Source organism: Elgaria multicarinata, chromosome 6 (assembly GCF_023053635.1).
Source record: "Elgaria multicarinata webbii isolate HBS135686 ecotype San Diego chromosome 6, rElgMul1.1.pri, whole genome shotgun sequence".
Taxonomy (NCBI): domain Eukaryota; kingdom Metazoa; phylum Chordata; class Lepidosauria; order Squamata; family Anguidae; genus Elgaria; species Elgaria multicarinata.
In genome coordinates, this window is record NC_086176.1 from 92583658 (window position 1) to 92604984 (window position 21327).

The 21327-nt window shown below is 41.4% G+C and overlaps 1 protein-coding gene across 1 annotated transcript in view; it reads left to right on the forward strand.

Moving 5' to 3' along the window:
- Nucleotides 1–2241: 2241 nt before the first annotated feature.
- IL6ST (interleukin 6 cytokine family signal transducer) overlaps nucleotides 2242–21327 on the forward strand; it is a 37666-nt gene continuing 18580 nt past the window's right edge. Inside the window, exons 1-5 of the mRNA XM_063128063.1 lie at nucleotides 2242–2390; nucleotides 15246–15327; nucleotides 16342–16653; nucleotides 18809–18941; nucleotides 19978–20138. Of these exons, the coding sequence (XP_062984133.1) occupies nucleotides 15261–15327; nucleotides 16342–16653; nucleotides 18809–18941; nucleotides 19978–20138 (673 nt within the window). The 5' untranslated portion in view covers nucleotides 2242–2390; nucleotides 15246–15260. The remainder of the gene's footprint in view (nucleotides 2391–15245; nucleotides 15328–16341; nucleotides 16654–18808; nucleotides 18942–19977; nucleotides 20139–21327) is intronic.

Genomic DNA, 21327 nt, shown 5'->3' on the forward strand with positions numbered 1-21327 from the left:
GTAATCATTAAGAAGCCAGTATGAAGCAGCTTCTTATGTCCCTCTGTGTGAGACTTAAAGATTTTGTTGTTTATTCGTTCAGTCATTTCCGACTCTTTGTGACTTCATGGACCAGCCCACGCCAGAGCTTTCTGTCGGCTGTCACCACCCCCAGCTTCCCCAAGGTCAAGTCTGTCACCTCCAGAATATCATCCATCCATCTTGCCCTTGGTCGGCCCCTCTTCCTTTTGCCTTCCACTTTCCCTAGCATCAGCCTCTTCTCCAGGGTATCCTGTCTTCTCATTATGTGGCCAAAGTACTTCAGTTTTGCCTTTAATACCATTCCCTCAAGTGAGCAGTCTGGCTTTATTTCCTGGAGTATGGACTGGTTTGATCTTCTTGCAGTCCAAGGCACTCTCAGGATTTTCCTCCAACACCCCAGTTCAAAAGCATCTATCTTCCTTCGCTCAGCTTTCCTTATGGTCCAGCTCTCGCAGCCATAGGTTACTACGGGGAATACCACTGCTTTAACTATGCGGACCTTTGTTGTCAGTGTGGTGTCTCTGCTCTTAACTATTTTACCAAGATTGGTCATTGCTCTCCTCCCAAGAAGTAAACGTCTTCTGATTTCCTGGCTGCAGTCAGCGTCTGCAGTAATCTTTGCGCCCAGAAATACAAAGTCTGTCACTGCCTCCACGTTTTCTCCCTCTATTTGCCAGTTATCAATCAAGCTAGTTGCCATAATCTTGGTTTTTTTGAGGTTTAACTGCAACCCGGCTTTTGCACTTTCTTCTTTCACCTTTGTCATAAGGCTCCTCAGCTCCTCCTCGCTTTCAGCCATCAGAGTGGTGTCATCTGCATATCTGAGATTGTTAATGTTTCTTCCTGCAATTTTAAGGATAGGATCAGGTATATCATTACCATATATTCTAACAGTTTTCTAGAGTATGGATTCTTTTGTAGTGAAAATATCACCATCCACACACAAGAAGGATGTGTCAGCAGGCTTGGGGGAACCCCAAGGTTTACAAAAGTACCACAAACAAAAAAAAGTTAGAAAAAAAATCCCAATGGGTGGGGAGGGAAACCCAAAACAGCTCAGAACCTCCTACACAGCAACAGCCTTAATGTCCAGGCCACTTTGCACACTTACCTCTTGCTTTTCCTGCCTTTCTGCACCTCCACCGTACTTTACAAATGTTTCTGCAAAGTTCTGTTCTTTATTATTTCTAGAAGAGTAGCTGTATTAGTCAGTTGCAGCAAAACCAAGAAAGAGTACTGCAGCAATTTAAAGACTCACATTTATTACCGTATGGTGTAATAAGCTTTTGTGTGCTACAGTATACAATTCCTTGTGATGAAATGGACTCTAGTCCACAAAAATGTTCCGACATAAATAACTGGGGGGTTAAACGAGGTGCCACAAGTCTGTGTTTTGCTTTAAAAATTACACATTTTTGCATATTATTATTATTATTATTATTATTATTATTATTATTATTATATATCATTCCCTTTCAGTCTTCCTTTGCCCCGTTATCTCTTGCGTCTCATCTTTCTAGAGAGCGAAGTACTTTCTGACCATTTATTTTAAGCCCGATGTAAAATATTAACGAATCAAATCCGACCTCCGGTCCATGCTGTTCATCTTGGAAGTAAACAACCCAGTTGCACGCAGGGCTTTCTTTTCAAGTCAGCGTGCATCAGCTCGGAGGCTCATACCTGCATATGCAAAGGGACCCTTCAGCCTTGCAGCGCAGCGCACGCCTCGGGAACGTGGAATTTGGCTTGCAGGTTTATACGCTGCGGTGGCGGCGGGAGAGAGATACTGTCTGACACTCTGGGCTTCAGCCAGAACTCGGGAAGAGTTATCCAAGGTTCCGCACTTTGGATATCTCCCGTTGAGTGCTGACTGGAACCAAGAGCGGAGTCACAGCCCCACTGGCCTCAGAGCCACCAGCCTCCACTGCTGTCTGTGGTCTCACCTCCCTCCTCCGCCTCCTCCAGGGTGCACGTTCGGTCTCCTGCGCGCAGGCGCCGTGGCCGCAATGCGGGGCGTTCGATCGCAGCCTCCCCCTCATCCCGACCCCCCTTTCCCCTGCCTCCCTCCCTCGCGCCGCTGCCCTGCTGGGACCCAGCGCCCGGAATCCAGGCAGCGAGAGGCCGGTTACGGGAAGCGCCTCCTCTCGCGCCTGCCACGCCCCCCCGCCATGACGTCACCGCCATGCCTACCAATTGCTACCCGAGTGAAGCGCTCGAGCTGGCCGTCCGTCAGACGCGAGTCTCTCGGAATAGTAGTTCTGCCAGAGGCTGTGAGGGGCGGACATCGCTGCGGGACTGGCCGGAGGGCGATGGGTCGAGGCCTGCGGGCGTTGTGGAAGTAGGGAGTGGACGCGGTAGCGGGCGAGGAGGTGAGGGACCGTTCCACGTCGTCAGCTTCCCTCCTCCCTCCCTCCACCCACCCATCACCACCACCCCCTCCTCCTCCTCCTCTTCTTCTTCCCGACCGCGTTTACCCTTTTCGGGAAAGGGAGCGAAGGGACGACGCCTGCGGCACTGCTGGGCCAGGCGGAAGGGAGAATTTGGCAGCTGCTGCCCTCGAGCAGAAAAGAAAGCCCATCCCTTTCCCCTCAGGCGGGCCTGGTCTTTCGTCGCCTGCGCGGCATGAGACCTAGTCTCGGGGCGCCCTTTCCAAGACTTTGCCGGACGTCAGAACTTAATCAATATAAGTCCTACTTAGAGTAGACCCATTTTTAAAAATGGATTTAAGTTAGTCGTGACTTACGTAATTCCCATTCACTTGAATGAGTCTATTCTAAGTAGGACTTATGTCCCACCGTACTTAGAGTAAAAACATTTTACCCAATGTTTTTAAAGAGAGTGTGTGTGTGTGTGTGTGTGTGTGTGTGTGTGTGTGTGTTAGTTACACGCGCTCCCCTATCTCGGCCCTCACCGACGGGTCACGCCTGCCCTGGTGCTGTCCTTTCTAATCGTCTTTTAAAAACCATTTTCATCTTGTTGCAGTCATGGTGGCAATGGGGTGGGATTTCCCCGCCCTCTTTACTTGCTGCTCTTGTGTATGTGCGAAACGTGAAGGGGTGGAGGTCGTCTAATTTACACTCTAATGGAATTCCGAAACAGGTTGGGGAGTGGTCGTTCATCTGTGAGTAATAATATAAGATATGAAGGCCGCGGGGTGAAGGTATGGAAGGGAATAATCTGTTGCTCGATATGAAGAAGACTGAGGACATGAGCTAATTTAACTCGTTCTTTTCCTGGCCTCCTTTCCACTGCTGTGTGAGCAAGATAAGCCACTGCTCACGGTCATGTCAGCGAAGGGCGTAGATTCATTCTTTCCTGGATATCCTCAGCCCTCTACCGCAGCTACTTAACTTGATTTCCCTGACTGCTTCTCTCTCCTACTAACCTGCTCTCAAATGCTGTTTAATCTACAATAATTGTGTGTTCTCTGGGCACCCTTACCGCATCACCAAATTGGTAAACCTGTGCTTGGGCTGTATCATTTCCAGCAGAATGGGAGTTCTCAGGATTGAATACATGTTCCTTTATACACCACCCACCAACCATCCATATTAGAAAGCTAGATGCCAGGGAGAAGGCTATGCTGCAATATTTCTCCCTCATAGCTAGATTTCTATGTAAAGGGAACATTTGTGGAGAGCATGAAGGAGCATCTGTTCAGTCATGCAGAACTTTTATCTGCTGTTGCAAGTGGTACAGCCCAGGTAATATTCACTATCTATGACACCTATACTCTAGTTTTGTACCATGTTTATGTCATCTATACCTATCACCAGTTGAAATGAAGCCTAGTATATACAACTGCACTTGCTCACAGCCATAACTTGTTTATCTTTGTTTCTCTCTTTGCTACCTTTCTGTTTTTTTAGACTATAAGAGCCTTAGATATTATGTTATGTTACTCTGTGAAGTACACATTTTAAATAATGTACATTGTTTAAAACACCATTGATATTGAATAATAGTTATACATGGGGCTGCTTTTGAAAACAGTTTGAAAACTTCAGCTAGTCCAAATGGGGACTGGCCAACGAGTCAACATTACGCCAGTCCTTTTCCAGTTGCAGTCCGTGTCTGGGCCTGATTCAAAGTGCTGATATTAGCATTCAAAGCCCTAAACTGCTTGGGGCCAGGTTATCTGAAGGATCGCCTCCTCCTATATGTAACTGCCCAGACCCTAAGATCATCTTCAGGGGTTCTTCTCCATGAGCCCCTGCCAAAGGAAGTGAGGCAAGTGCCTACCAGGAAGTCGGCCTTTTCTGCTGTGGCATCCTGGCTGTAGAATGAGCTCCCTAGAGAGGTTTGCCTGGCGTTGTATGCCTGTCAGCGCCAGGAGAAAGACCTTTTTATTTTCCCCATATTTTACCATCCTAGTCTTTTAGCTCTGCTGTTTTAAATCTGCATTTTAAATCACTATATTGCTGCTATGATTCTGGTTGTACTTTTATATTGCAGTTTTAAGATTCAATATTTCGTATTTTATGCTGTACCTTGTGGTTTTAATTTTTGTGAACCACCCAGAGAGCTTTGGCTATTGGGCAGTATAGAAATGAAATAAATAAATTTCCTCAATCCAGATCTCTTGGATCAAGCAACATGATTGGGCAGCGGGGGAAGGTTGACCTAAATTCATCATTCATTTTTCTATTGGAAAGCAGGTTGTGTTGCAGCTCAGTATTGCGTTTGCTATGTGTTTCTGGGCTTAGCATATTGTGCTTCCTCAAAGATGGTCATCAGTGTGACCAATAAGGGGATTTCCACTGTGTTAGATCAGTGCAGTGCTACTTATTTAGCTAGAATAATGTGTTCACTTAATTTCCTTTCATGTGCTGTTTTTGTTCCTCTGCCAAATGTGAGTATCTTGCTGAGAACTTTTTGTATCATAGAAGAGTGGTGTGTTTTTCTGGAATGAGGCCCCTTTAGCCACTTGAGTTGACCATTGATAATGTGTTGCATGAAGAATTGAAATGATATTTCAAAGCAGTATCAATGTTTAGGTGTTAACCCTGCACAGGATTTAATATTTGAACATCTCAGGTGCCAGCAGAAAATTAATAGGCGCCTGAAAGATTTGCTCATAGGTTATTTAATGCAAACCTACAGGATTCCCTTGAAAAACAGATACACCAGACTAAATTTTCCAGTTGAAAAACGGATGCAAATATTTTAAGTCCAAATTGTAACATAGGCCCTGTTGAGATGTAACTTGGGAAAGGGTGGTTAGGCTAACCACGGCACATGCTCCCGCCATATGACAATGGAGCCATGCTCCACAAAATGGTTACACTAATCTCTCCCTAACCACCTGCCACCCCGCAGAAGTCCGCAGTGCTCCGACTGGTACGTCACACATCCCAGTGGCCTCAGCAGTGCTGTAGCCAATGGCGGGCAGCCATTACAGGGCCCATTCTTTCATTTTTCCTTCATTCAAATATATGTGTGTGTTTGTGTGTGTGTGTGTGTATACACACACATCTCACACTATTGCCCCGCTCGTGCTCTCCGCTCCTCTGATGCCATGCTTCTCGCCTGCCCAAGGACCTCTACTTCCCTTACTCGGCTTCGTCCTTTTTTTTTCTGCTGCCCCTTACGCCTGGAACGCTCTTCCAGAACACTTGAGAACTACAAACTCAATCACAGCTTTTAAAACTCAGCTAAAAACTTTTCTGTTCCCTATAGCTTTTAAATATTGAGTTTGTTCTGACTCTATACTGTTTAGCTTCACCCTACCCAGTGCCTGTTTACACTTCCCTGCGCCTGTTTGCATTCTCTTTCCCTCCTTATTGTTTACTACAACTTTATTAGATTGTAAGCCTATGTGGCAGGGTCTTGCTATTTACTGTGTAATTTGTACAGCGCCATGTACATTGATGGTGCTATATAAATAAATAAATAATAATAATAACACAAACAGCCAACAATGCACATTCCCCCTCAGGCTAAAAAGTGAAAATGCACATGTGGGGGGAATTCACCCATTAGGAAACTTTTAAAAAACTGAAAAACTAAAAACTTGAAAGAAAAGCAGAGCGCAAGATGGAAATGGGTGAGTTTCCCATCCCTACGTTTTGGTGTTCTGTGGGGGAGAAACAGGTGCCACTTTTGGCCTCTCTTGCTGCCAAGCCACTAACCCTTGGTTAGCGAGGGTGGTTAAACCATGGTTATGTAGCCACCATGGTTAGGAAAAATGACCTACATGCTAGGCCATAGACATGACTTAGACTTAAACAGGAGTATGGCAAAACAGTTAGATTCTGTTCATGAAAGAAAACTTATCTACCTTATCTCCTAAAAGGGAAATTTTATTAGGCTGTAAAGTGTACCTCACCCAACTTATTGTTTTTAAGTGTGGCAGTCCAGATATAACAATAGGAGACAGGGAAAGCTAATAACTTAATTGAGGGCTAAAGGCAGTGATATGGGGCAAAAAACTTTCCACTTCTGTATTTTCCAATGGACAGTTTTCCATTTCTTATACAGTCATTATTTCATAAGAGGAAATAGTAGTGTGATGAATGGCTACAATACCTGTCAAATTGGGCAGTTCCAAAGATGTAATTAGATTTGTTAGGTCACTTTCCTTATAAAGTTTAGTTTTTAACTTGGTATAGTCCTTTAGTATAATCTTTATTCATTCTGTTATTAACTTATTGCAACTTGGCAGGTGGGATAGTACCCAGGGGGTGGGGGAGAACTAAGGTCCATAATTTTGATTGATACTCCCATCAAAGTAAACAAGGGACTGAATGGGAAGCCAACTACACATCCTGGCTTCAAATTGTGACTTTTATTTATTTCACTTATTTATTGCATTTATATCCTGCCTTTTTCCTCCAAGGAACCCAAGGCAGCGTACATAATCCTTCTCTTCTCCCCTGATTGGGTCATTGGTATCATTATGATGTTTTCTGCACAAATGATGTTGTGTAGCGCTATCAGAAACTGCCCAATGATTGCTTTTGGGAGCCAGTCAGTTGTGTAAAATCTGAGTGGAATGAAATTCTCGGTAAACCATAGGTTTCAGCCTCATTTCTAAACCACAATCCCACTGAAATGCTGCCTTGAGCATAATGCCTTACCTGCTATATCTACTTTCTAGCTAATGAAACATTAGGTTCTTTGGAAAGTACAGAAATATAACAATGTAGAATTCAATATTCTCTCTCTCAATTTCCTAGTGGGATTTATGAATGTGACATGATTACAATAAATTATGTTTTCATAGTTATTCAAAGCCATTTTTATCCTTTTGGCCTCTTATCATTGGTGACAGGGGGGATCTACACTACTGCTTTTAAGCACTTTATAACAGTTTTGACAACTGTTAGGGCCCAGGATACACTGCATCTACAGTTTTCAAAACATGTTCAAAGTGCTTTAAAGCGCTTTAAAAGCAGTAGTGTAGATCCCCCCCCACAGTCAAGGTTGAAACTGGTACAGAGAACATTTGATGTGTTTTTCAGGTGCTTCAATAAAAAGGTTTTATAGAAACGTCTGTAGTTCGCATTCACTTCATTGGATTTTGGAATCTGATCCTCTCCCTTCTCCCTGGCCAATCTTTCTCTGTTTTTGTTTTTACATCAACTAGAAAATGTTCCTCCTAATCTTCTCATCCTTTAATGTAGGGGGAGCGGGATCTTTTTCAGCCCTTGGCTAGATTCCATTTTGGAGAAGCCCTTAGGGTCCACATTCCAGTTGTGGGTGAGATCAAAAGCAAAAGTGAGTGGGGTTCATTCCCCCGCCAATTTTATTGCTGCCAATTTATAGTAGGAAGCAAGTCTACTCAGAGGTAAGCACGAGCAGCATGATTACTCACAAATAAGCAAGATTAGTCTCTACTTGACTATTCAGAAGTATGCAGGATTGAATTGCTCAGCAACTTCCTCCCTGGCTCCACCTGTCTGTCCCAAAGGGAAAAGCTCTTATCTCCAATCAGCAGCTGAGGAATTTGTGAAGCAGGATGGAGAAACTGTGCAGGCTCAATAAGACCCATGGGTTGGAGGTTCTCAATCACCAGTATGCAGAATTTGGGGCAGATTATTATTATTTTTAGTAATGAATAATCCTTTTATATCCTGCCATTATACCAGCTGGAAGCAGTTGGCCTGTTGTTTGAACTTTGAAGAAGATAAGCTTAGGGAAGGTGTTCTAAAATGATTGGTAGAGGAGCAGCCTTCTCAGACATTTTCCAGCTGAACTTACTTCTAAGGATTTCTGACTTAGATTCATCCCTCTGCTGTTTGTATCCTGGGTGTTGTTAGGTTCATGCATTCTAGTTAACAAAATGTTGCTATAAGGTGGGACAGGAAGGAGCATAAGGGTAAGCAAGTGGCTGCAGTCCTATTTCCTCCGGTCTTAGGTTGTTTAAATTTTGAAATCTGTGGTACCTTCAATCTTTCATGGCTGCTTCTTATTTCAAGAAGTAAATAAAATACTAGGCATCCATGATCTAATTCAGCATGAAGCTGCAGGCTTTATTTTTATCAGAGGCATGCAGTGCAATCCTATGCATATTTACTTTGATGTTACTTTAACGTAAGTTGTACTATGTTAACATAACTTAAGAGTGTAAGAAGAGCTGTACTGGATCAGACCAAGGTCCATCTAGTCCAGCATTTTGTTCACACAGTGGCCAAGCAGCTGCCCACAGGATACCTACAGACAGGACATGAGTGCAATGTTAACTGGGTTTAGTACTAGGTAACTAGTACCCCCCTCCTTATTGTTTTATAATGATTTTATTAGAATGTAAGCCTATGCGGCAGGGTCTTGCTATTTACTGTTTTACTCTGTACAGCACCATGTACATTGATGGTGCTATATAAATAAATAATAATAATAATAGTAAGTGCATAGGATTGCAACTTTAGTTATACAAAATGTTGAGGACAGTGTTTGTTTAGATGGGATAATTGTTTCTAGAACTAAGAAACAATATAATTGCAAGCGAGTGAAATATAAAACTACTCCAACTCCACAAGTGAAAACCAAGCTATGTAAACATATTGTTATGCTCCTGCACCCCAGTCCTGGGAGGGGCGGACTTGCAGGGGTTTCAGCATTTGCTCAGATTTCAGTTTCCGAGAAGGAGGGCACTGGAGACTTGTGGTGTTTCTTTTATGGAGGTTTATTTCCACTGTTCAGGCCTACAGCAACCCAACCCCCAAGCACACCCTGCTTCCTCTCAGCTACCCAGCAGATCTCTTCACAAGACAAAAGCCGCTCTCCTTTTGTGTCAGATTCAGCCTTTCCCCAGATTCATTTCTTCCTACCCCCTCAAGTCTTGTAGAACAAAAAGGTTACCCAATTAGGAATTACAGTGTGGTGAGAAGAGGGAGAATCTTTATCTCTTCTACTCAGAGACACTTGGGCCATGTCTACACCAGCCCTGTATCCCGGGATCGTCCTGGGATCTTTCCTGTTCATCCAAATGCCACACAGGGGATCCCGGGAGCAGGCAGAGATGATCCCTCTATTTTCCTGGGATAACCCTTAGGTGTAGAAAGGGCCTGAGTTATAATTGTTCCTGGAGGTAATTTGGACTGACCCCCAACATATAACAATATCTTAAATGCCTTCAGAAACTACAGAAAGTACTGACAGTTCTGGGTAAAAAGACAGTGCTGGGTAAAAAGACAGTGTTCTGATTCAAGGATCTTTCCATCTAAACTTGGACTGTGAGTGAGACCAAATGAGGAAAGATATCAGGAACAATGATGTGTTTACGGAGAGGATTTGTGTCTTGAGACAGTGTGTATGTTATGTTTTCCATACTACTACCTTTTAAGTAGTCTTGAATAGACATGTAAAATTTCTGGAAATTTTGAAACTGGGGAAAGTCTTTTTTCTGGGTGGAGGGTTGGAAATAAACAGAAATTTGGGGGGATATTGAAAAATAAGCAATACTTATGCTTTTTTAGCACTCTACAGATCTAATCACTTTTTTGCTTTATGAGAATATTCCCTTTGTATGGAAGCTTGGGGAAATTCCTCAACCTGTTCCTTTATGTGGAGTGGAGTTTAGAGAAATCTGATCTGAAGAAAAATCTATTGAGATTTTATTTAGCTTGGAAAGATTGAATTTAGGAAAGTTAAGTAACCATATTTAATTTAAGAACACTTAAGCAATCTCTGCCTTTTATTTGAAGAGTGACATTTTAATCACTTTTGTAAATAATTCTTATTAATAAACATCTTATTTTTTTGTTCATTTTGAAAGGTTTTCTCTAGTGGTATTGCCATTTCAATGCCTATGCCATAGGAACCAAGCTGCTGAGTTTCTTTTAGGTAGAGAGGGTTTATAGCTGAGGTAGCATTCTCTAATGATGAGATCTAATTGAGAACTTTACTAAAAACTGTGGCAGTGAATACTATAGGTCCAAGTTTCAAAGTTAATTTAAAAAAGGAAAGTAACATAGTATTATTTTATTTGTTTGTTTGTTTATTGAAACATTTGTATCGAGCCCTATTATCACTGGGATCTCAGGGTGGTGTACAGATAAAATCAGAACAATATAAACTTTGGGGAACTGAGCATAAATGTCTGTAAGTAAAAGATACATTAGATTAATAATTTTAATAAGGATTAGAAGGAATAACTATGCTGGAGAAATCACAGGGGCTTTCCCCCCATAGCTTCATTATTTCCAGATATTTTACATCTCTAACCTTTCTATAAAAGTGTTGTTATGACATAGTTTTTAGAAATCATTTTTGTATGAGTAAAGGGTGGGTAACAAGATATAAACACCTTGTCTTAAATTCTAGAATTCAATTTTTATAATCCAAGGTTGTTCAATATTTCCGTTTTTTCAGGGGGGGGGGAAATGGTCCCCAGAACCAGGTTTTTTAAATTGATTTTTTCCCCATGTTTTCCCTGGCCTTCACATCTCTACTATTGCATAAGAGTCTACCACTTAGTCACTGTCAAGCTGCCAAAAGGGATTAGAAGATAATTTAGAACCTGAGTCTAAAACTCAAATATGCTGAAGGGTCACACTCTTGGGCCATAGCTAGACCTAAGGTTTATCCCTGGATCGTCCAGGGGTCAAAACTGTTCATCTAGGTTGACACACAGGGGATCCAGTGCTCAGGCAGGGGCGAACCCTGGATGATCCCAGGATAAACCTTAGGTCTAGCTGTGGCCTCAGTCCAGCAGATGCTTAGGGATTGCACCTACAGTTCATTAAAAATTGCATGGTTTGTTGTTTTTCTGGGGGACAGTAACAGGCCTACTTCATAATTTCTAAAAGTACTATTTTAGTTTCTAAACGTTTTAGTTACTAAATGTTGCCATCCAATTCCAATGTGATACTTTTCCATATCTTGTCTGCTAAAATCTTCACTAGGACCACTGCTGCCTTCAGTTGTCAGTTTCCTCACCATCACCACAACCAGGGGGCTCAAACCTAATGCTTGCTCTTAAATCCTGTCGCTTACTGAAATGGTTGCCCTTTTCCGTTCTGCTCTCCTAAAATGTTATCTCATCCAAGTCTTGTTTTCCACTGCAAATGCAAGTCAGTTCTCACAGTGACGATTATTTCTCATCGTTGAACATATACATTTCAAAATGGCCCTCCAGACCTCTTGCAATTGCTCACCTGAATCCTAAAGACTGATTTTATAAGACCCCTGAGCAGTCTGTTAGCTATGCTAAAGGGCAGAGCTCAGGAAAACTGTTGAGCCTCAGAGCAAAGAAGATGTACAATCTGTCTGGCCAAGCTCAGAGAACTCAACAACCCAACTGAGCTTAGATTTTGGTGGATTTTTTAAATAGATACTTATGGTGATCATGATTTTAGCTTTTGTCATGGGGATAAAGGAAAAAGTAGTGAGAGCTTCGGCTATTGGGCAGTTTAAAAATGTAAGAAATAAAAAAAATCTTGAAAAAAATCCATTCTGTAATCCTATTAATTACCCTAGTTTTAAAATTGCTTAAATATGATAATATCTAAGATAATTACTGTTAAGCAATTTGGGGGGGGGGAGGAAATCTATAATTATTATTATTATTTATTTATATAGCACCATCAATGTACATGGTGCTGTACAGAGTAAAACAATAAATAACAAGACCCTGCCGCATAGGCTTACATTCTAATAAAATCATAATAAAACAATAAGGAGGGGAAGAGAATGCACCAAACAGGCAGTATAAAAGTCAGAACAAAATCAAGTTTTAAAAGCTTTAGGAAAAAGAAAAGTTTTTAGCTGAGCTTTAAAAGCTGCGATTGAACTTGTAGTTCTCAAATGTTCTGGAAGAGCGTTCCAGGCGTAGGGGGCAGCCGAAGAAAATGGATGAAGCCAAGCAAGGGAAGTAGAGACCCTTGGGCAGGTGAGAGACATGGCATTAGAGGAGCGAAGAGCACGAGCGGGGCAATAGTGTGAGATGAGAGAGGAAAGATAGGAAGGAGCTAGACAGTGAAAAGCTTTGTAGGTCAACAGGAGAAGTTTATATTGGATTCTGAAGTGAATTGGAAGCCAATGAAGAGATTTCAGAAGTGGAGTAACATGGTCAGAGCGGCGAGCCAAGAAGATGATCTTAGCAGCAGAGTGGTGAACAGAAACCAACGGACTGATATGAGAAGAAGGAAGGCCAGTGAGAAGAAGGTTGCAATAGTCCAACCGAGAAATAACCAATGCATGAACAAGAGTCTTGGCAGAAGAGACAGACAAAAATGATCGAATCCTGGCAATATTATACAGGAAAAAACGACAGGATTTAGCTACTGTCTCAATCTGAGGAATAAAGGAGAGCGAGGAATCAAATATAAAGCCAAGACTACGAGCTTTCTTGACTCGAGTAAGTGTAACATTATTGACAGTAAGAGAGAAAGAGAGATGAGGAGAAGGTTTAGGAGGAAAAACAAGCAATTCAGTCTTTGCCATATTAAGTTTCAAACGACGATGAAGCAACCAAGCTGAAATATCTGAAAGACATGCCGAGATACGATCGTGAACATCAGGAGAAAGATCCGGAGATGAAAGATATAATTGTGTATCATCGGCATACAGATGATATCGGAGGCCATGAGATTGAATAAGATTACCCAAGGGCAACATGTTTAAAGAAAACAACAACGGGCCAAGCACCGAGCCTTGCAGAACCCCTACTGAAAGGGGAAAAGATGAAGACGAGGTGCCATTAGCCAACACGCTGAAAGAGCGACCCGCTAGATAGGAGCTTGGTAGGACAAGATTAGTAGCATTTAGAACAGAGTTGGAGCTCTGAGCCTCTCTCTCCCTCTTTAGGGTCAGATGCTGCTACTGGAAATTCAAATTACACAGTTGAGGCAACCTCTGCATGTGTGTGCTGTATATATCTGGGCCTTGAATTGCATATTAAAGAGGGTAGCCTCAGTCTGTTAGAGAGAAACTACTTAGAAAGCTAATGTGTTAACCTTATGAAGGCACTGCTAATAAATACTGAAAGGGTTATTGGGCTACTCTTCAAAGAGTTGCCAGAAGGAAGTCTCCAATTTTGGATACTTCTGAGATTCTATGCCCTGTTGTCAGCAGGGTGGGAGAAGCGATAGAGGCAATTTCCCCTCTCAAACTGCCTTTTAAAATTTTTCCACTAGATGGGCCTCTGAGCCTGTCTAGCGAAGTTTCAGGGGCCGATCCAGGGCTGGAGAGGCCTCAGAATAAAGCTGTGCTGGCAACTCCTCCCTTCTCTCCCCTCCCCACCCACCAGCAAACCCCCTTTTCCTCTCCCCCTCATTGTATGAGGTAATGGCACTGACCTTGGAAGAGGACCCATCATGGATCTTTCTATGATAACTGGTAGCAGGTAAAGATCCAAACGGGGATTTTCACCTCCAAGGCCATAGCTCTGAGGTCAAAACACCAGGATCCTATGGCCCCTCAGACAATGTCTAGGATTGTGTCAAATTCTATTTATACAAATAATATGTGTGCACATAAGTGTAAGAGGACTGAAATGAGTTACAGAAAGGCCAAAGAGAAGGGGGTAACCAAAAGACAAATCAGAGTCTTAGTTTATGAAGATGGAGAGGAAAGGCGAATGTTTGTAGTCTTGGTCTGTCAGCACCATACGAAGCAAGAAAAGCAGAGTATACACTACCTAAAAACCTGCTTTCATTGGTCAAACAGCAGTTGAAGCTGCCATACTTCAGGGTTCAGTGAGGGGAGTCTGGCAAGTAGAACTGAACATCATCAATGGCGTAGGTGCTGCTTAGCAAACAAGAGAAGCTTGCTCCCCCGTTCAAGGAAGTTCCCTATTTCAAAAGCACAGATCTGCAAAGTGGTGAAAGGGTGAAATCGTGGTATTATTTATTTCTTTTTCTTTTCTTTTATTACATTTTGTACTGCCTAACAGCAGAGGCTCTCTGGGCACTACTTCAATATAGTGCAAAGTGAAAATAAAAAAAAGAAGTGTCCTATATCCAAAGTACAACACACTGAAGTGGTGAGAGAGAGAGAGTGAAACAGTGCTATTTCGCAGTAGCGCTAAACGGTGATACTGTGAGATTGCGCTACTGTGAAATAGGGCAAAGTAAGAACAAACAGTGGAGAAGGCAAGGGGGGGCGAAATACTATGAATTATTGCTAATTGGTGGGGGGGGAAGCCTAAGCCTGTGTCCAGAAAGTGCACTACTGCCAATGCCCAAAGAAAAGGAATGCAGGGGAAGGATGTCTTGACCTACGCATACCCAGTATGCAGGATTTAATTCGGGGGGTGGGGGTGGGACACACTGCACATGAAAAACGCAGGAGCTGCATTAAGGAAAAAAAGACTCAGTAAAATTACTTTCCAAAAATGCGCTGCTTTTCAGGGGAGAGTTGTGGGATTGCTGCAGAATAGTGACAATGTCATGTTTGGTTAACAACATCGATATGCTCTCATTCTGCACTAGTTTTTTTTTATGAGATGAATTCAGTATTTTGTTTATTCCATTTTGAAAAAAGAATTTTTATTCACTCTGGTGCTTTTTAGTAATCGTTACTGCTTCTGATGCATTTCTCATGCAAGTTTCACTGACGGTTTGTCTTCTCACTATAATGTGAGGTGTGATGACATTCATTTTCTCTCTCATATTTCTTTGCGTAATGTTTTTGTTTCCACAAAACCTTTTTGTTCATGCTTAATAAACTTTTCATAATGAAGGAAACCACAGAAACTGGGAGATGTCTTCATAAAAAGAAATTTGTGGCCTATTCAGCACAGTTAAAAAAAAACCTATATAAAATATTTGTTTTTACAGTGTCTTTGGTTCAAGATGTTTTCAAAATGGGATTGGTCAGTACAAGCTGTGGTAACACTCTTGAGCATTTACTCCTTTGGAGGTAAGTCTGTAGAAATAAGAAAGTTGTAATGAAATGTTATACAACTGAATTTGTTAGTTGAGTAAACATTACAGAAAATTATTACTTTTTATTTGAAAGTTCTTTAAAGTACAATAATACTTACAAATCCTGTTCTGCACAGGATTAGGCACATTAAAATTTATTGTCCTAGTTTGATACTATTGACTGGTTTATAGATTAGAAGGTTTTGAACAGATTCCAGTTTAATATTTTTGAGATAAATTCCAAATACAACATGTAGTGACATGAGCCAATCAAACATTAATTGGTTATTTCAAATGAAGGCCATTTCAGCCATATAGTTCTGTTTCAGGTTTTATATCTTGCTTTATTCATCTATTTTTTTGTAAAAAAAAACTGTACTTCAGAAAGATTAGATAACACAGATCAACCAGATTCCTACATGTAATATATCGGGCTGAGGGGAGAGATAGTTAAAACATAATTAATTGGATCTGTCCAAATGTATCTCATTTCTTTAATATTAGGAAAAGATCAATTTCCTTGGAATAATTTGAATATTATTTAAGGAATTGTTGCTACCTAATTGTTCATGAAGTAGACCAAAGTATCTGTATATCACTTTAAAATGCTTGCTATCCTCTTTCTTTGATTATACTGATCTTTTGCATCCCATCCTGTGCAAGGACTCTTCAACCTGCCAGTTAGGCTTTCATGGGAGCACAAGTGTTTGCACTAGGGAGGGGATGGGTGGGAAATCCTTCCATAAACGTTATGATTGCTCCTCTTAGGTCCGAGCCAATTTTTCACATATAGAATAAATTATTTTTCTAGCATGTTTTCTAGATAATTATCACTATATTGTAATTTGCTTATAGCAAGGGTAGGCAGCTCAGTGCCCTCCAGATGTTTCGGACTGTGTCTGATGTTCAAAATACCTGGAAGGCATCTGGTTGCCTTCCCTGAGTTATAGCATTAGTTGATATCTTGTCACTGTACAGGGGAAAAAACAAATCTAATGATCTTTCTCAGTTTCAGATGGTCTTGTGAATCTGTGTGGCTATATCATCCCAGAGTCTCCAGTCGTCCTTTCCATTGACTCCAATTTTACAGCATTCTGCGTTATCAGTAACTGTTCAATTTATGGTAACATTCACGCCAATCAGATTTTCTGGAAAACTAAAAATGTGGTTGTCCCAAAAGAGCAATACGGTGTAATAAATGAAACTGTTTCTAGTGTAACATTTAATGACACCTCTACTTTGGATACTCCTCTGACTTGCAACATCTTGGTAGCTGGAAACATTGTGCAGAACATCTATGGAATTCAAATTAAGTTGGGCTGTAAGTAGTTTTCTTTAAGTTCTTCCTTATGGGGACATTGAGAAATTTCTGTGTTAAAAATACAGTCTCTTCTAGGTAGTGATACCTTCCATTTCTTGTCTGCCATCTACATTGTCTGCCATCTTCCATTTCTTGTCTGCCACAACCTCTTAAGAGTATTACCTTTTATGCTTCAGCTAAAACACTTGCATGAAGTAAGAAAACTAAAACTTAGTATCACAGATAAATATTTTGGCAAATATATTGAAGACAACACAAGGGAGAAACACTAAACAGCATTTCACATGATTAAGAGGTACCAAGTAAAAAAGCAGAGATAAATTACATCTTGGGTTACAAAGATTAACTGTGTTTCATGAGAATAGGAATTTTGATTTTTTATAATTAAGGAAACATGGAACACTTAAGCTGCTCTAGATTTCTAGAGCACATTGAAACAGTGGAAAGGTACACATTTAGAGCCAAAGTTGCATTTAATTACATTATGGAGTTTTCTTGATGGTATTTCTAATGCCTTCTGCTTTAACAAGGAATTGGCAGTGGAGAGGGGGTTCCATTTACTGTTTCTTTGTCAACTGTTTATCCACTCAAAAACAACAAACTCCCCACACAGAGACACACATAATGCCTTGCTCAACTACTAGGAAAAGAGATGCAGCATTCCCATGAGTCTTAGTAATAATATGGGAATATCAATGAAGCAAATCAGTTATGTTGTAATTCAGTACAATTCCTTGCAAATTTGATCACTGTTAAACAGCAAAGCACCAGGTTAATACAAGGGGATATTCAGCTCTTGAAATGAATATACATCTATCCTACCTCCTGCATCCCCATTCACTTTCTGAAGTAAATGTAGTTTTCTTACCACTGAGTGAAGGCTTCCATGTTAGGAGCACATGTTCAGAATATATATATATATGCAAATATGTTATGTGTGTGTTGTAACCCAGTGACTAAGTCATGACTAAATCTAGATACATGGACCTATTTTTATTTATTCTTGATGACTTCAGTGGGACTCAGTATAATTCTAACAACCAAATTAGATGTGATTTGAAAAGTGATTTGGAGGAAGTGAGCACTGGCGTCATGCAGGTGTTCTGGGAGGCAGTTCCAAGCATATGAGTCAACAAGGGGGGAAAGGATGGAGTCTTTTGAGGGAGTAAGAGCCCTTCTGATGGCAGTAATAGAGCTGCAGGGGTGAAGATCATGGCTAAGGATGTACAGGATTAAAAGTCAATGTTTGGCGGCTGTCATCTTAAAACAGGCATGGGCAACTTGTGGCCTTCTAGTTGTTTGGGCCTATAATTCTCATGATCCCACACGATTGGCTATGCTAGCTAGGCCTAATGGAAATTGTAGGCCAAAAACCTGGAGGAAACAGCAAGAGAGAAACACACTTGTGTATCACAAAACAAAAGAGAACAGTTCTCAGGTGCCTGAAAAAAAATTATTCTGCCCAACGCATTTCTGAAAGGAATTTCCTACTTCAAGGACCATTTATTTATCTTCGGGTGTATCTAAAAGTATCTTTCAAATATTATTTCAATCTTGAAATGCTGTCATATGCAGTTTTAAATGATGAATCTTATTCAAATGTATGAACTGTAATTAATCTAATCTAGGGACAGCCCTGTGTTTTTAATGGCTTTATTCAATTTAACTGAGGTGTGCTTTGATATATTATGGGTTGGTTTCAAAGGTTGCATTAGTGTAAGGATTTTTCTGTCCCTTCCTCTCTCAGCACCTCTCTGGAGATCAGAGATCCCACCGCAACAGAATGAGTTGTGGTACAAAAGGCTTTAGTGAAAAGGGGTAAACATCGAACTGTCCCTTGCACCACAGTTCAGGAGTGCCCCCAAACCTCCAGAGTGACTTGGGGGAGGGTTACATGATGGAAGAGGGAATGGAAACTATCCTTGAATGAACTATCCTTGCATGAGTAGCTTTCCACTTGCACAAACTTTGAATCAAATGTTGGGTTTCGGAGAATGGACAGGCTGACAACGTAAAATGACGGAATATAAATCATTGTGGTTTACTAATCACTTGTATACAACAATTTTAAGTAATTAGTACCAGAATAGGTTAATGTTCTTTACTCAAGAGCAATTATGCTGCTGGATTAACTTCTGGTGTGTATTTAATGCAGTACCTCCAGAGAAGCCTAAGAACTTGAGTTGCATTGTGATTCAAACCGCAAAGAGAGTATACATTCGAAGATGTACCTGGGAACCTGGAAGAAATACGTTCCTGAGCACCAAATACTCTGTAAAATCACAGTGGTAAATATGTTTTATCATTTAAAGGCCTGAGACCAGTTTCTTAATTCTTTGTGGAATGTCCATGTAAAGCTTTCAAAGAATATTTGTTAAAAAAAATAGCAAACGTGAAACACTTCATACTTACTGTACTACTCAGCAATTATGGGGTCAGGGCCTGTGGTGATCCATGTCTTCCCCTCCTTGTTTCAGTTTTAAAATGAATGGCAAAGTGAAACTATGAAACACATTAGCTAATGTATCCATTCTAACCCCAGCAAATTCTCAAAAAAGGGTGGAGAAAATAACTTGGTATTTTGCCTGCATTTATTTATTTATTTAAACTACTTTTATGTCCGTTACTCCAAGCTATAAATATCTTTTTTCATTTAATTAAAAAATAAGTATTAAAGATGCAATCCTATTGTGATGACCGTAAGTCTCCAAACTTGGAGGCTGATGGTCATCCTATGCAAGGCAGGAGGAGCAGCAGAGGCGATCTTCACTTCCCCTTCCTCCCGTCCTGCATCATTGGAGGGGGTGGGAAGGAAGCAGGAGAGGCCTCAGGATCACTTGCATCCTGGCCTCTCCAATCCCCTCCCCTCTCTGCCTACTGAAACACTCCCTTTCCTCATCCTCTGAGGTCGCATTCCCAAGCTGGGAGAGTAGCTGGTACGTTTCTTTCCATGCTGATGGGGGGGGAGGAAGGGGTTGGAGTTCTAATTCCAAGCTCCACAGTCAGAGCACTGTCTCTGATCTCACATCTGGGATTACAAACTATCCTATGGTCCCTCAGTTGCTGTGTAGGGGCCATAGGCTCTTTTTCTCCATCACTTGTTTTCTTTTTAATTGCAATTAAAGTAATGACAGCATCATGCTATTGAACTAAAGCTACAATCCTAAATTCACTTACCTGAGAGTAATTCCCACCTAATCTTATGGAACTAATATCTGATTAAATATGTCTAGGATAACTATGCTCATGTACATTTCTGAAATCTTAGGATCAAGATACTGCATTTTTCCTGCACTAAATCCTACTTTCTCTCTTCAACTGTAGGCCAACTTATACATTTTCTGACTGTATACCCCAGATAACCAATAATTCCTGCAGCAGTTCTGATGTTACCTTTTATATTACCCTAGAAGTGTGGGTGGAAGCCAGCAATGAGCTTGCGGTAGTCGAATCTGACCACATTGAGTTTATTCCTGAAAACAATGGTAACTATGACATTTCAGTTGAGCAATGCTTGGAGAAGAATTAAATAGAGCTACTGCTGGGAATGGGAATTGAAATCTCCAAGCTTTGCTTTTTATTTTTGTCTAGATGTGGAAGAAGGAGCAGGTTGAACTCTGGAATTCCAGAGAAAATTAGCACTTTATCTCTATTCAGTATGAATAAAAACACTTCAGAGTATTTGTGAAAATGCCCACAAAGTCTTAGAAGTTTGTCACCAGTTCTTCATGTTAACTAGTGGTCTGGGCTGTAGAAAGATTTAAAAGTGGATCAGTAGGTTACAGTTGACCTGTTAGTTGATTAACATCGTCTAGGGCTCCATCACACCTACTTTTTTTCCCTGGTTTGCCTCCGAGATTTCTAGCTCCGTTTCATTAGCGTGTCAAGCTAATGGCCCCTTTCACGTGGGTTTGTGGTATCGCGCTATACCGGTGAAACCTCCCTTTCGCTTGGTGTGTAGTGATTTACCAATTTAATGTTTCATCAGCTGGGCTCCACTTCTACAGGCAATGAGAGTGGGGTTGCAGCAGTAAAAGTCCATTCAACCAACTCAGCATGAGTCCGTTGGTTCCACACAGTGCTGAAGGAGGAGAACCGCCCCGCCCTCCCCTTTCATCAGCAAGCTCTCCCTTCAAAGCACACACACACACCAAAGGAAATAGTGAGAGGACGGCACTACAAGGAGGCTCAAGGGCACTTTAATTCTGTTTGGGGAAAATAATCCAGACTTTCCCCACTCTAGGAAATCACAGAAAAGGGAGGGGAAGAGGCAAGGTGTCTGCAGGACAGGCACAATGTCATCTGAGTGCCTTGTTGCAAAAACGCAAACCAGGCATGTCGAGAGTGCGATAAATGCTGGTGTGATGGGGCCCCTAGAGACCAAAACCACCCTTGGATTGAAAGCCAGACTGGAGGGGTTTAGAAAATTTATGATATCCACATTTGCCTGTGTCTGGAAGACGAAAGTTCAGGCAGCAGAAATACCTTAAAATGGTTCTTTAGAGAGGGCAAAAGCTGGCAAAGAAAACTGTCCCAGAAGTGGGGGTTAAGCAGGAGCTGAACATCCAGCCCCTTGCTCCCTTTCCCCATGCAGCAAAAGCCTAGGTTATTGACTTGAATAGGCCATATGGAATATATCTTGCCAGGGTTGAAATAAGTCCAGTGTCTTCCTCT